This window comes from Halichoerus grypus, chromosome 3 (assembly GCF_964656455.1).
Source record: "Halichoerus grypus chromosome 3, mHalGry1.hap1.1, whole genome shotgun sequence".
Taxonomy (NCBI): Eukaryota; Metazoa; Chordata; class Mammalia; order Carnivora; family Phocidae; genus Halichoerus; species Halichoerus grypus.
In genome coordinates this window covers 97,650,240-97,664,188 of record NC_135714.1, presented here as the reverse complement: position 1 = coordinate 97,664,188, position 13,949 = coordinate 97,650,240, and the positions used below count along the sequence as shown (strand labels likewise).

The 13,949-nt window shown below is 37.6% G+C and overlaps 1 protein-coding gene across 3 annotated transcripts in view; it reads left to right on the top strand.

Moving 5' to 3' along the window:
- SEC24D (SEC24 homolog D, COPII component) overlaps nt 1–13,949 on the top strand; it is a 99,791-nt gene that overhangs the window by 63,956 nt on the left and 21,886 nt on the right. For all 3 annotated transcript variants that reach the window (XM_036091788.2, XM_036091789.2, XM_078069180.1), the window contains exons 11-13: nt 997–1,121; nt 5,820–6,011; nt 6,859–6,952. In XM_036091788.2, coding sequence (XP_035947681.1) covers nt 997–1,121; nt 5,820–6,011; nt 6,859–6,952 — 411 coding nt within the window. The remainder of the gene's footprint in view (nt 1–996; nt 1,122–5,819; nt 6,012–6,858; nt 6,953–13,949) is intronic.

Below are 13,949 nucleotides of genomic sequence, written 5' to 3'. Positions count from 1 at the left end.
TGAACTCTTGTTTTAGTTTGAGTCACTAAGTTTGCCTGTGGTTCTGTTTTCTAAATATTTTGTAAGACCCAACTGAAGAATCACTTCCTAAGAGCTCTTTGAACCCCAACCAGTAAAGGGACCAACAGATACAAAACATTTATGTAACAGCTGCTTTATGTTACAGTGATTGTTTTAAACAGATAGAGAAAAGGCCCAATATTCCATTTTTAACCATAAATATGTAAGGTATAGGTAAGTATTTGACAATATAGTACAGTTTTAAGGCATACAATTATATTTTATTATTTTTTAAAGATTTTATTTATTTAAGAGAGAAAGAGAACCCGAACAGGGGGAGGGGCAGAGGGACAAGCTGACTCCCTGCTGAGCGGGGAGCCCGACCTGGGGCTTGATCCTAGGACCCTGAGAACATGACCTGAGCCAAAGTCAGGCGCTTAACCAACTGAGCCACCCGGGCAACCCTACAATTATAGTTTAATATATAATTTCATATCTTTAAAACTGAAAGAGCTTATAAAGGAAAAGATTTGAAAATAGTGTTATCAAGTTAATGAAGTTTTACTAGTTTCAAGACAGATGCTAATTATTGTATGTACTCTTTGGGGGCTCAATTTGGCAAGGTACCAGACACATTTCTTCTCATAAGGCAGAGGGTTATAAGCAAGGCTGGCCACCAGACTGTACTCACCCTTGGGTAACTGTAGTGATAAGGTCTTTGGAGTGCTATAAAAGTGAAGCTTCTCTGCTAGATATCATAATCCTGTCTAACTCAATAGTGTGCCGCAGGTCATACCCTGGAAAACAAACAGCTTTTATCTTTTTTATAGCATCAGAGACTGTGTTCTAGAAAATGATTTAATTCCACAGATGTTATATCCTAAAATATTAAATGAAAAGTTTGATGATCTTCAGGAGTTTCTGAGTGTTTTAATTTGATTATGGAGTGTATATACTTTATAATTACATTTGTGTGATCTGTTTGCTTTCCTGTAGAAGAATAAGCCTCCCAATCCACCAGCCTTTATCTTCATGATTGATGTTTCATATAGTAACATCAAGAACGGACTCGTGAAGCTCATATGTGAAGAACTGAAGACTGTGCTGGAAAAACTTCCAAAGTAAGGGAACTCCCATTAGTTTTAGAATTTGCACAATATTACGGAATTAGCTTATTGGCCAGAAAACAAGTGCTGAATGACCCATGGATATCTTTTGCTAATGAGGACATTGGGCAAATATTTATAAATCAAACAGCACTATTTTTTTGAGTCCTTAAGAAGTCCAGAGTTATCTTTTGTATAAGACAAAAGAAACAAACTGATAAAAAGTAATGCTATGGGAAACAATATTCAAAATACATTATAAATTAAAAGGAGATTCCCAACAGTGTGATGGGAAAGACTTTGGAAGTCTGTTATTCACTTTCAAAGGGTTGATTTTGCAGTGGAAACTGGTAGCTGTGGGTTGTAGTAGAGTTCTAAGGGATGCCAGGAAATGGAATTGTTGTCTTACAGCAGGGATGGTAGCTTTTTAGCCAGATTTCCTTTGCCCTTATACACCATCAAACCCCTTTGCCGCTTTACTGCCTCCAGGTCCTGGCACAAGGTAGATCACTTTCTTTGTCACTGCAGGGGGCAATGCACAAAAGGAAAGGTGGAAAGGTATTTCAGCAAACGTGGCTATTTTTTATAGTGTACAGACTAGTTGTTTAGGGTGGGAAGTACCATCTAGTAAGAAGATCCTTTATGAGAGGAAACATGGTTAAGAAAAAGGCTAAGGAATATTGTCTGAAACCTCGTGTCTGCGCCAGGCTCAACATCTTCCACCCCTCCCTATATCCTGAACATAAGCAATCTCTGTTCTGGATGGAAAGGGATGCATTGAGGGATGGGTTGTCTATAGTCCTTAGGGTTTCCTGAGTCCTTGGGCGCCCATTCCTCTATATTCGTTCCATATGTGGCTGCTGTGTTGGTGCATGTGAGCCTCAAAGAGTGAACTCTGGACCTCCCAGGAGTAGCTTTGTTTGTATCTATGAAGCTCAAGTCATAATATTCCCAAGGATGGTTTGGAAAAGCCTTGGGGATGTTTAAAAAACATTGAGGTGATTTCAAACTGAATTCTAAAATGAAGAATGAACTGGGAGCAAATTGAAGATGGGGCATAAGAAAGGCATGTGATGCCTGCTGACTGTGACTGTAGCTTCTGTTACCTCATTCTTAGTGATACTTGAGAAGTGTGGACTACCTGCTGAATATCATATATCTCTTTTTTTTTAATATTTAATTTATTTATTTGTCAGAAAGCGAGAGCGTGTGAGCATGAGCAGGGGGAGGGGCAGAGGGAGAAGCAGACTCCACACTGAGCAAAGAGCCCGATGCGGGACTCGATCCCAGGACCCTGGGATCAGGACCTGAGCCGAAGACAGACACTTAACCGACTGAGCCACCCAGGCATCCCTGAATATCATATATCTTATAGACTTCTCTCACAGGGCTGTTTTAATTCTAAATCTGAACTTGGAGCTTGAATAATATGAAAGAAAACTACTCTAATTTCTGGAAATGATCTGTCTCTTTACCTTCTCTCAAACTGGTTAGATTAGGCTGTCCTCTTCTCTTAGTTACCTCATTAACCCCTTGCTCCTTTCCAACACAGTGTGATATGAAGTGTGTAGCCTGTTGATATAAGTCATGAAACTACACTCCTTCCTTAGATGTTATCATGACTTTAATATCCCATTGGAGCAGATTGTGACTTTAGCAAAAGATAGGAGAAAAAAAATAAAAGGATACTGCTAGTTATTCCCTGCTACTATTTAAATATCTCTCTTCAAAGTTTTAATTGAAGCCAAAATGCCTTTTCTTCCTTTATCTTTTAAAACAAATCTGGTTGCTTTTTTTTCTTCCCTGAAGTTTGTTTTGGGCTCTGTATGTGTATAACTTTATATTTTTTATGGTAAGATTGCCATCAGTCTGATTTACTTTCCTTGAACCAGGTAATATGCCAAATAGCCTTTTTAAAGCACAGTATATGTCTTGATTAATGTCTAAGGTATGTTCATCTCTTAGCAAATCTTTTGAAAAGTAAAGGCCCCGTTCTTTACTATTTAACTTTGAATTTACATCTTTGATTTTGCCAGATGCCATTTCTGTCTGATTTCTCTGGAATAGGAAAGAAAAGATTTGAAATATTTCATCTGTTGTTCAGATCAAGCAGTTGGGTTTTTTTTTTTTTTTTCCTGGTTGTTTTTAATGCTGCTGTAGCTAAAATGTTCAAAATGCTTGATTTTTGAATATTCTGATTCATCTAGTTACTAACATCTTCAGTATTGCTCTGTCAGATTCATTCCATTAAAATAACAGGGACACGTGTGGAAGGAAGTGGTAATTGAAAAGCAAAAGAAGAAACACGTGTTGTTCTGTGTGATATCCCTTATGTAACTTTATTAAATTTATATAGAATTAATATGAAGGAGAGGCTGAGATTTCATTTTCTTCTGGTTATGATTTAACAAGGCAGTTTTACTGTTGAACAAGAAAATTTTAAGATAGTTCTTTGTTTCTCAAACAAATTTAAAAAAATATATATTCCCATGAAAACATATACTAATATTTTGCAGTAATGTGAGATGTTCTGTTAGAAGTTTTTTAAAATGTTAGTTTAGATTTTAAGTGAACCCTGTGAATCCCAGGATACGCCTTTCCCATCACTTGAAAATGTCCAAATCCAAGGGGAAATAGCGATCTAGATTCTTCTCTGTAATTTTTCTTTTGTGTCTTTTGCCTTAATTGACTCTAAATTAACTATTAAAAGAGAATAAATGCCCTCAGGATTTGCCGGACATTTATCACCTTATGTAATAAAAGGTTTACTCGGAAATGGGAGCTTAGCCAGTGGTATGCTGGTAAACTGGATCTCAAATAAATAAAGCCTTAATTGTAGTGTTTGCTTATTCCTGTGGTGTAAAATACTTCCAGCCAGGCCGATTTTGAACTAGCAAGGTGACATCACTAAACAGGAGTTCAGAAGAGATGCATATGATCAGTTTATCATTTTGGGCTCTAACTTGCCATTCTAAATACAGCATTTCACCATCACGATAATCATCCTGAACATACCTCTACCTCCCCATGTTATACTAGACCCTGTCAGGAGCAGAGAGCATAAACTTTGGGTCTTTATTGGTTTATAGTCAAGGATCCATGATATGTTTACTAAAAGGCACTATATACTAAGAGCCCAGTGAGAATGATTTGTAGAAATTTAGAAGAGGAAATAACTTCTGGTTGGTAGCATCAGGGGAGCTTTGAGAGAGGAAGAGTATCTGTGCTTGGTCTTAAAGAGTAAAATTCTAATAAATGGCGGGGGGAGGGAGAACATGGGTACAGTCTAGTATAATGGTTAGTGGCATGAAATCATATAGTTTAGGATATTGAGGGGGGTGAGTGGGTCTATAAGTCGGTGTATGTGCGGTTACAAAGGATAAGGATACCATTTCTGAAAATTTTGCAAGAGTCCAGAATATAAACATTTACCAAGTGCTTTTGGAAGGGATTATGAGGACCTATTTAAACTGCCCACCCATTTATGAAGGCCACGGTGAAGAATAAATACCCTCAATTAGCAAAGAAAGTAAAGAAGAGATAGAGTTTAAAGTCAGTAGTTTGTCAGCCTGTACCCTGCTGAAACATCAAAGAAATTGGGAAGTCTGCAATGGGATCAACAATTTGAACTTAAGATCCTTTCATCTATATATTTTATTTTCCTTTCTCTCTTACTCAAGTAACTCATTATGCTATGTGCAAAGTTTAGACACTGAGCATACTAGGTACTTTTTTAAAAAAGTTGTCCCTAAGCAAAATAAGTTTTACTGATATCTAAGGATCAAAGAAAATAGCATATATCTTTTGTGGCTGTCATGTAACCATTGAGCAAGGTTATATCCACCAATGAAAATTAATAAGAGCTTCGGTAGTATTTTAGGAGGGAGGAGGGAGAGGAAGGGAGACAGAGAGAAACTTGGGTAAATATTAACTGGAGCTTAGACCATTCAACTCTGAGTATACTTCATGTAGACTTGAATAAGAATATTTATGCCTTACACTCCTTTCAGGAAGATTAAGGCCTTATTTTGGGATTTCTCAAAAAAATTTGCTTTTTGTTATGGTTTTAGAGCTTTTATTACTTTTATTGTCTTGCCATGACATCACAAATGGCTACCTAATAAGAATTACATCAATTTATATATGTGATTTATTTTATATATTTATATAGTATATGGCTCTCAAAATCTCTCAATTTCTATTGAGATTCTCTAGAATCTGTAAGAAAAGAATCACATAGAAGGAGCAAGTCCTTTCTTGATAAAAATAGCTATCCTATTTGTAATCTGAGTGTGCCTTTCTCTTGCTTCAGATGTACCATTTGTTCTTCTGACCTTCTGGTGACTTCTGAGAGAGCTTTGTTTATGAAGAATGTAATACGCCTAGCGTGTTTATGAAAAAAAAAGTACAACTTGTAATTGCTGTGGATTGAGAATACCTATATTAAAGAAAGGAATATATTAAAGAAATATATTTTCATATCTGTTTGACTTTACCTGGAATTTTGACAGCTTTTTTCTTTATCAACTTATTTTTTGTAATATCCCCATCCCCTACTGTGACTCAGTATTGTTTACACTGGTAAACAATAATTAAGAGCAAAACTTTAAACATCTCTTCCATATATTTTATAGAAGGTGTACTTAGTGAATTTCTGATAGAAACCTTTCATAAATATATGAAAGAACTTTAAACACTATGTTTTTCTCATAGGGAAGAGCAAGAAGAAACTTCTGCAATCCGAGTTGGTTTTATCACATATAACAAAGTGCTGCATTTCTTTAATGTAAAGAGTAACTTGGCCCAGCCTCAGATGATGGTGGTGACCGATGTGGGAGAAGTCTTTGTTCCTTTATTGGACGGTTTCCTTGTCAACTATCAAGAATCCCAATCAGTGATTCACAAGTAAATATTAAGTGTTTTATAATTTAGATACAAATCAGGTATCTGTTTTTAATTGTTTTGATTCAATCACACATTATTTTGTTTGTCATTAGCAAGGGGGTTTTAACACATGGATTATAAAACTCCATCATTTATGTTCTATTTTAAATGTACACCAATATCTAAAAATAGGAGTTTTGTTTTGTTTTGTTTTTTAGAAAGAGAGAGACAGCAGTGGGGAAGGGGCAGAGGGAGAGAGAGATAATCTTAAGCAGGCTCCATGCCCAGCGTGGAGCCCGATGTGGGGCTTGATCTCATGACCCTGAGATCATAACCTGAGCCAAAATCAAGAGTCAAGACACAACCAACTAAGCCACCCAGGCGCCCCAAGGAGGAGTTTTTTTTTTTTTAATACTCACACTCAACCAGATCAGTCCTTTCTCTTTGCTGGAGAGAGAAATTTCCTGCATATGAATGAGTGTATTCAATGACGATGGTAATAACTGAAGATACAGCCACTGTTCCAAGAATTTATGGTTTACGAAGTCAAAAATGTAAACGGTATGCTTTTGTAAATGTTCCAAACAAATCATAAATTTTGGTTCCAAGACATGCCAGGATATCATTCCTTAAGGAATGACCTATGAAAGTCACCCATAGGTGTTTAGTATGAAATAAATACCATATGTGTGGATATTATTCCCTAAGGAATGACCTATGAAAGTCACCCATAGGTGTTTAGTGTGAAATAAATACCATATGTATTTATTTATTATTGTTTAGGCTTGAAATGCTAGTGATTTATTTCTTGAAGTTTATTACAAATATGTTAAACATTTAAAACCTTTTACTCATTCATTTCTTATAGTTTATTGGACCAGATTCCAGAGATGTTTGCAGACTCTAATGAAAATGAGACTGTCTTTGCTCCTGTCATCCAGGCTGGCATGGAAGCACTAAAGGTGAGAAGTCTTTTTTAATTGCAAGTAAATACATTTTTAAAACACAAACACACACACACACACACACACACACAGGAAGTTTCATCTATGAAAGAAAATACAGCCTTCTTTAAAACATGTAGTTTGCTGGAGGCCGTTCCAAACTTCCCTACAAATCTTCGGAGGAAGTGGCCCAAACCATGGATTGCTCCCAGCGTTTACATTCCAGAACTATTAGCATCTGAGCAACTGATTTTGTCGGGATTTCCAGTTTAGCTCCTCCCTTTGGCTTTTATATGAACCTCATATGATCTATTTTAAAATTACTTCAACAATATCAGAACCAGATATGAAGGGAAAAATCCCCATATCACCCTCTCCTTCCTTGGGGTTTTCAAACATGCAAGGGCAAGGCCCCTGTGACAGTCGGTGACAGATGTGAATGCCACGCAGGGCCTTGTTGAATGCCCACAGCAGATGCAAGGTTGGCCGTGGCTTCAGTTGGGAAGCTGAGCCCTAATGACTCTGGTCATTTTCATGGTAATAAAGACAGTAATCTGAAGAAGGCAAAATGATTGAAAAGTACTGACTGTTGGGGTGCCTGGGTGACTCAGTTGTTAAGCGTCTGCCTTCGGCTCAGGTCATGATCCCAGGGTCCTGGGATCGAGCCCCGCATAGGGCTCCCTGCTCTGCGGGAAGCCTGCTTCTTCCTCTCCCACTCCCCCTGCTTGTGTTCCCTCTCTCGTTGTGTCTCTCTCTGTCAAATAAATAAATAAAATCTTAAAAAAAAAAAGAAAAAGAAAAGTACTGACAGTTGATCATTATTACCTTAGCACAAGAGTCAAACCACTTTGACCTGCACAGCTAGTGCCTAAAAAATTGATTTTCAAATTTTATTATTAAAGTTAAATTGAAAATAACTTTTAAAATAAAATGGCTAATAATAACAACAATAACAGTAGCAATAATAACAAACAGCAAGAATAATGCTAAAGAACTGAGTTTATGAAATATTCCACAGAAATTCTGTGTCTAAACATTGTAGTTTTGTTTTGTTTTGTTTTAAGATTTTATTTATTTGACAGAGAGCATGAGCAGGGGCAGAGGGAGAAGCAGACTACCCGCTGAGGAGGGAGCCCAGTGTGGGGCCTGATCCCAGGACCCTGGGATCATGACCTGAGCTGAAGGCAAATGCTTAACTGACTGAGCCACCCAGGCACCCCTGTAGTTTGGTTTTAGTACAATGATTCTTGCTTGGGTTTTCTGATCTTCAGAGTATTTACTCATTGAATAAAAAATTGCAGATGTCCCTTAAAAATCTTCAGGATACATGTCAATTTAACATAAAATTAAAAATAAATTTTACATCATAAAGTGACTTGGACAAGTTAGGGTCCGTCTAGTGGAAACCAGTACTAATCATTGGTTGGGCTATAGAAAGACATGGGAATTCCTATTTTATTCCACATTACGGAAAACGAATATTTTCCATTTCAATTTGAAAGAGTTTTGTTGTTGTTCTCTCTTCCAGTAAGGTGTCTAGAAATGCTATGTAAATTTCCTGATATATGATCATCATACATGAACCTATGAGTCTTTCTACTCTGAGAAATTAGTACTGGGAATAGAATTGTATTCATGTGCTCTTGCCTGAGAGGAAAGATGAGTGGATATTCGTAAGCCAGCACATCATCAGTTAAGACAGTAGAGTGGAAAGAAGAGCACGGGCATGGCTTCTAGATCACTCAAGTCAGCATCCCAGCCCAACCCCATATTTCATTTCTGAAACGGAGCAATGCTGTCTTGTAATGATGGGTTCACACTGGCAGTCCACGAGAGGTCTAGAGGCTATTTAGCAGCTTTGAAAGACAAAATAGACAAAGCAGATTTGACCACATGCATTCCATGTGTCGAAAATGTGGTGTTACCTAGGATACATTACTGGGAAACCACTGTGTTGGTAATAACTGTAATGTTCTTTGACGTTACTCATGCACTAACAACTGAAGCACTCAGCATTCTCCGCGCTCACTTACCAGAGGCCAGTTCATTTCATCCAGTGTATTTTTGCATCTTTTGTGTGTTATTTTTTGTTACCTTTGCAATTTTATTGTTAGAGTAATTAATGTACTCTTTTACACTGAAGTTTAAAAATGAGAACCAATATCTAAATAGAACAACTCTGAATAACTTCACAAATATCAATGTTAATATGTAGTAGTATTCTTACAAAGTAAAAGAACTATTGAGGTGCCTGGCTGGCTTGGTTGGTGGAACGTGCGACCCTTGATCTCAGGGTTTTGAGTTTGAGCCCCAAGTAGAGTGTGGAGATTCCTTAAAAATAAAACCTTTAAAAAAAAAAAAGTAAAAGAACTACCTTTATAACAGGTAAAGAACTGTCTTTTTAAAAAGGGAACTGTGTTTGTCAAGTGACACAGCTGGACTTAGGTCCTGCAGAGGTAGGATAGCACTCCACGCTGTGGGAGGAGAAGCAAGGCAGGCCCTCCTCAATTAATGAGTCACAGGGTCATGTGTGAAAGGGTGCCTGCTTTTTAAAAATGCAGATTTCTGGCCCCTCTCCCAGAGATGCTGATTCATCAGCTCCCCAGTTTGTGCTACTGATCACCCATATTTGGGAACCACCAGCAAAAGGAATTATTACTCACTGTGCCTTACGTTATGTTAACTCACCAGAAAATTGTGTACCTGACCCATACAACTTTGTATGTTACTTTTGTACTAGGAATGCTTTCACTTACCCATGATTTAACATCTTGCCCTAAGCTTTTCATCAGTGGTTAAATTAAGAGAAAACACTATGAAGAAAGTTTCTTTCTTGTGTGCAACATTAAATGAAGACATTATTGCATATTAATCAATTTCTTACATGTGAAAAGATTCACTAGCTAGTTCCCTAGAGTCAGTTTTTACAAGCATTATAACTCCTAATGTTCCTTCTAGCCTTAACTACCAAGAAAGATACCAATAATACTTAGGGTAGATTTTCTAATTTAATTATTTCCTTTCCATGACCTTCTTGCTGATTTCTAGTTCTTTACATTTAGTTCTTACATCTAGTTCTTTACATTTCTAGTTCTTTACATTGGTGATTCTTTTGTATGTGTATCTTTAACTGTTCCTTCAAAACTTTTTTATAAGTAGGTAGTTGATATTTAAAAAAAAAACAAAAAACGAAATAATGAGACGTTTCTCCTTCATCTGCCAGAAAGATTCTGGGTGGTTATAATTCACTGTGTGAGAGCAGCACTGCTATAGTACAGTTAGAACTTGTCTGCAGTTTGTGCTTTCTGCCTTCGAGCAACTTGGTTAGGTTTGGATGAAGAAAATAATTTTTCCAAATAGGATAAAATGTGTGTGTGTGTGTGTGTGTGTGTGTGTGTGTGTGCGCGCGCGCGCGTGCATGATTGTTCTCTGCCTCTGACAGAGTATCTCCTCATCTCTTCAGGCCCTCTGTGGCTAAAAAGCAGTCAGGCTTAAATGTGGGTAACTTACATACAAGGGCCCTCCAATGCTTGTCTGAAGTCATTATTAGGCAAAGAGCTAACATTTTTGAGCATTTGTAGGGTAGTATCTAAATATTGAGGAGACCACATCATTCATTCACTTGTTCTTTCAATCAAGAAAGATTTATTGAATGTTTGTTAGGCAATGTGAGGACTACTGTTCTAGTTCTAAGTTGCTTACAGTGTGTTGGAAAAAATGTAACTCTGTAATACAAGACATATTTATTGCTTGTATTCCCCAAAAGAGGGGGAGGGAAGGAGAGCAAAGAGTAACTTGGAAAGCCCAGGACTGTGGCTGGTCAGCTGAAGTGCTCAGGGGATTATGCACAGGAGGCCAGAGATGAGAGTCTCATCCTGTGTTGACAGGGAGTAGAAACTGAAAGAACATCGAAGTGCAGTGTTTTTTGTGTGTCCAAGGAAGACATTTTAGAATTGGACTCCCCCATTTGAATTATAGCTTTATTTTCTATCAGCTAGATGCCAAGTAAAATCTATATATAATTAGTTGTAATAAACTTCTTGAAGCACAGTTGACAAAAACTAACAAACAACATGTGCTAATTTGTCACAAAGATAAGGAGAGAAGGTTTAGAAAGTTCTTATACATACTTTCTCAAAAGTCCCTGAACTATTCAGCTGCAGGCTTCGATACACTTTTTTTTTTTTCCTGTTGTACATGCATCTGTGACCATGGCATCTTGTTCTCTTAGTGCCTTTTTTTCCACATAGTCTTTCAAAATCTGCATCTCTTCTCAAAATCTGACACTCATAATTCAACTACATGTGAACTTCTGGTATTATCTTTTAACTTGGCCAAACAGTAGTTTTCTGAGTTAGCTATTACTTCCACCAGAAAACTAAATAAATAGAATTAGGCAACAAATTGGAAGAAGTGGCCTTTAATGGTTATGCTTCAAATATATCACGGGTTGGGGAAATTTATCTTTGAGTTATCTTAATGTATTTCTACATTTGATTTCAAGGTGATGCATCACAACATTCCTTCCATTCTTTCTAAAATTTAAGGAGCACCTTTAGAGTGAAAGCACTAGCTAGACCCAGTAGGGCTTAGAGAAACACACTGTAGAAAAATCAAGGTCCTTCCTTTTTCATGAGCCTGTGACCCGTAGAAGACAGTAGGATACATAAAGTTGTGATTTGGTGTCATTAAGTCTTATCTGCAAAGTAGAGTGGGGACAGGGAGGTAGAGGCAACCAACTCTGTCGAGAGTGATATTAACATGTCTCTCAGAGGAGTGGACACTGGAGTTAAATTTTAAACAGTGGGTTCTCCAGGCCAGCCTATCTCAACCTGCTTTCCATCATAATAAGAATGACCTATGTCATTGTCATTTATCAATTCTATATGGTACATTAATGTGGACACAATCAGATCTTGGTAAAAACGTAACAGATTTATAGGGATTTAAAGCATAGAATGCCCTAGGAGCTTTTTCTTTTATTGCTTCTTACAGAAGATTTTATAAGTATATGATCAATGAAATTATAAATCTAAAATTAAGCCATTTTAATTGGCTGATGAATTAGAAACAAATATGGCTATTTTATTTTTCTCAATAGTGAACTTTATTTTTCTAATGGGTCTTGATTTTTTCCTTTAGAGTTTTGCTCCATGGGTAATATTAACAAGGCAATCGTGTATGTTTGATTATGGTTAACACCATGTACTGGTTCATTGAATTCTCTCAACAATATTTTAATGTAGCTACTATTTTTCCTGTGTCACATATTAGGTAACTAAGGCTTAGAGAAGTTGAGTAATTTGCCCAATATCACTCAGCTAATAAATGGTTGGGACTCTTGTCTATGCCAATAGGAACTAGGACCTGTGCTCTTAAGTACTGTGGTATACAATTACAGTATTTGTACGAGCAGAGAATATCTAGATGGATGGAAGTGAATGACTATCTAGACGGATTGACAGTGAATTCCTTAGGGGAACTGGGTGGGCCAGGCAAGAAAAGCTGGGGAGAAGATGGACTTTTAAAAAAGGTTTCATACCTTTTCTGCTACTTGAATTAAAACAAACAGAAGGTACTTTTATAACAATGAAAGTAACAGAAATAAAAAAAATTAGTCCTAGAATTTAAAAATTTTTAACATGTCCTTATCAGTATTACTATAAATTTTACTGAGATTTAGTCGTAGGAACGAATGTGTCTTAATTGGCCAAAGTGTTCATAGTGTCTTTTTCATGTACACGTAGGGTCACTGCCTATGCTTCTTCACTCATCCTTGCCTTCTTTCTTAACTTATGCTGTATCAATAATTTTCAATAGAAGGCTAGTGCAGCAATAAAATCCCTGCTCCGTGCTGACCGCAGCAAAGACAAGACGGCGCACAGGTTATGCGCCCCTCCCCATGTGTCAGCTGTGACCCACTCCACAAAACAGGTTGAATGCCACTTAGTGAGACACATTAGGACAAGGCTGAACTTGATTCTCTCCATTTGTTTTTTAGGGAAGTTCTTCACAAACCCATGTACCTTGGTAGTAGTAGCAAATAACTTACAACACCTCTTAACAGCTGACCCAGGCACAGCAGAGTGTGCCACTAACCCCAGGCCTTTGCGAACAACAGCTCCAGGCCAAGAAAAGGGAGACATGGATTCCAGCTAAAGGAACAAAATGTGCAAAGATACGGAGTTGTGTAAAGCACGTGGTGTATTCCAGGAAAGCAAAGCTCGTATTGTGGAAACTTCTAATGCACAGGATGGCAGGGGTTAGGAAATGGGGAGCTCCAGCTGAGCTCCAGAGGGCCTTGAAGGGCCAGAGGTTCACTGGCTGTGTGACCTGGGGCAAATGGGATGAGCCTCAGTTTTCCTAGCCTTAAAATGCAGACAACGTTACCTTCTGCACAAGATTGTGAGTATTAAATGAGAGATGTGTCCGAAGGGCCTGGCGCAGGGCTGCACGCAGGGTTGTTGGCAGCAACTCATCTCGCTGTTTTTTACCCTCCCTGCTCCCACACAGATAAAAGAAAATGGACTTTATCATGTAGTAGAAAGTCTCCAGGATTCTTTTTTTCTTTTCCCCGTTATAATAGCCATCTTTATTTGTAAAAATCCAGATCTAAAATGTATTCTTTCAGTCTTTCCAAGTTTTCCTTTTTACAAAAACAAAAAGGCACATAAAAACCCTCCCTGCGGTCATTCCCATAGACGGTGTTTGTCAGGCAGCCCTCCCCCCCCCCCAAGGAGAAACGCCCCATACATGATCAGAACAGTTACCTTTATTGCAGAGAGTGCTCTGGCAGCAATATGCCAGGATCGTTTGGAGAAAGGCAAGATTGGAGGCGTCAATATATTGAATCATTTAATTTCAGTAAATTTTGCTTAGTAGATTACTTCTTAGGTCCTTAAATAAGATTTTAAATATTTTTAATGCTGAATCAACTTTCGTGGAGCCTAAATCATCTTTTTATTGCTTCCCAGGGACGACATATATAATCTTGATCACGCATTTTTCCTTTTGT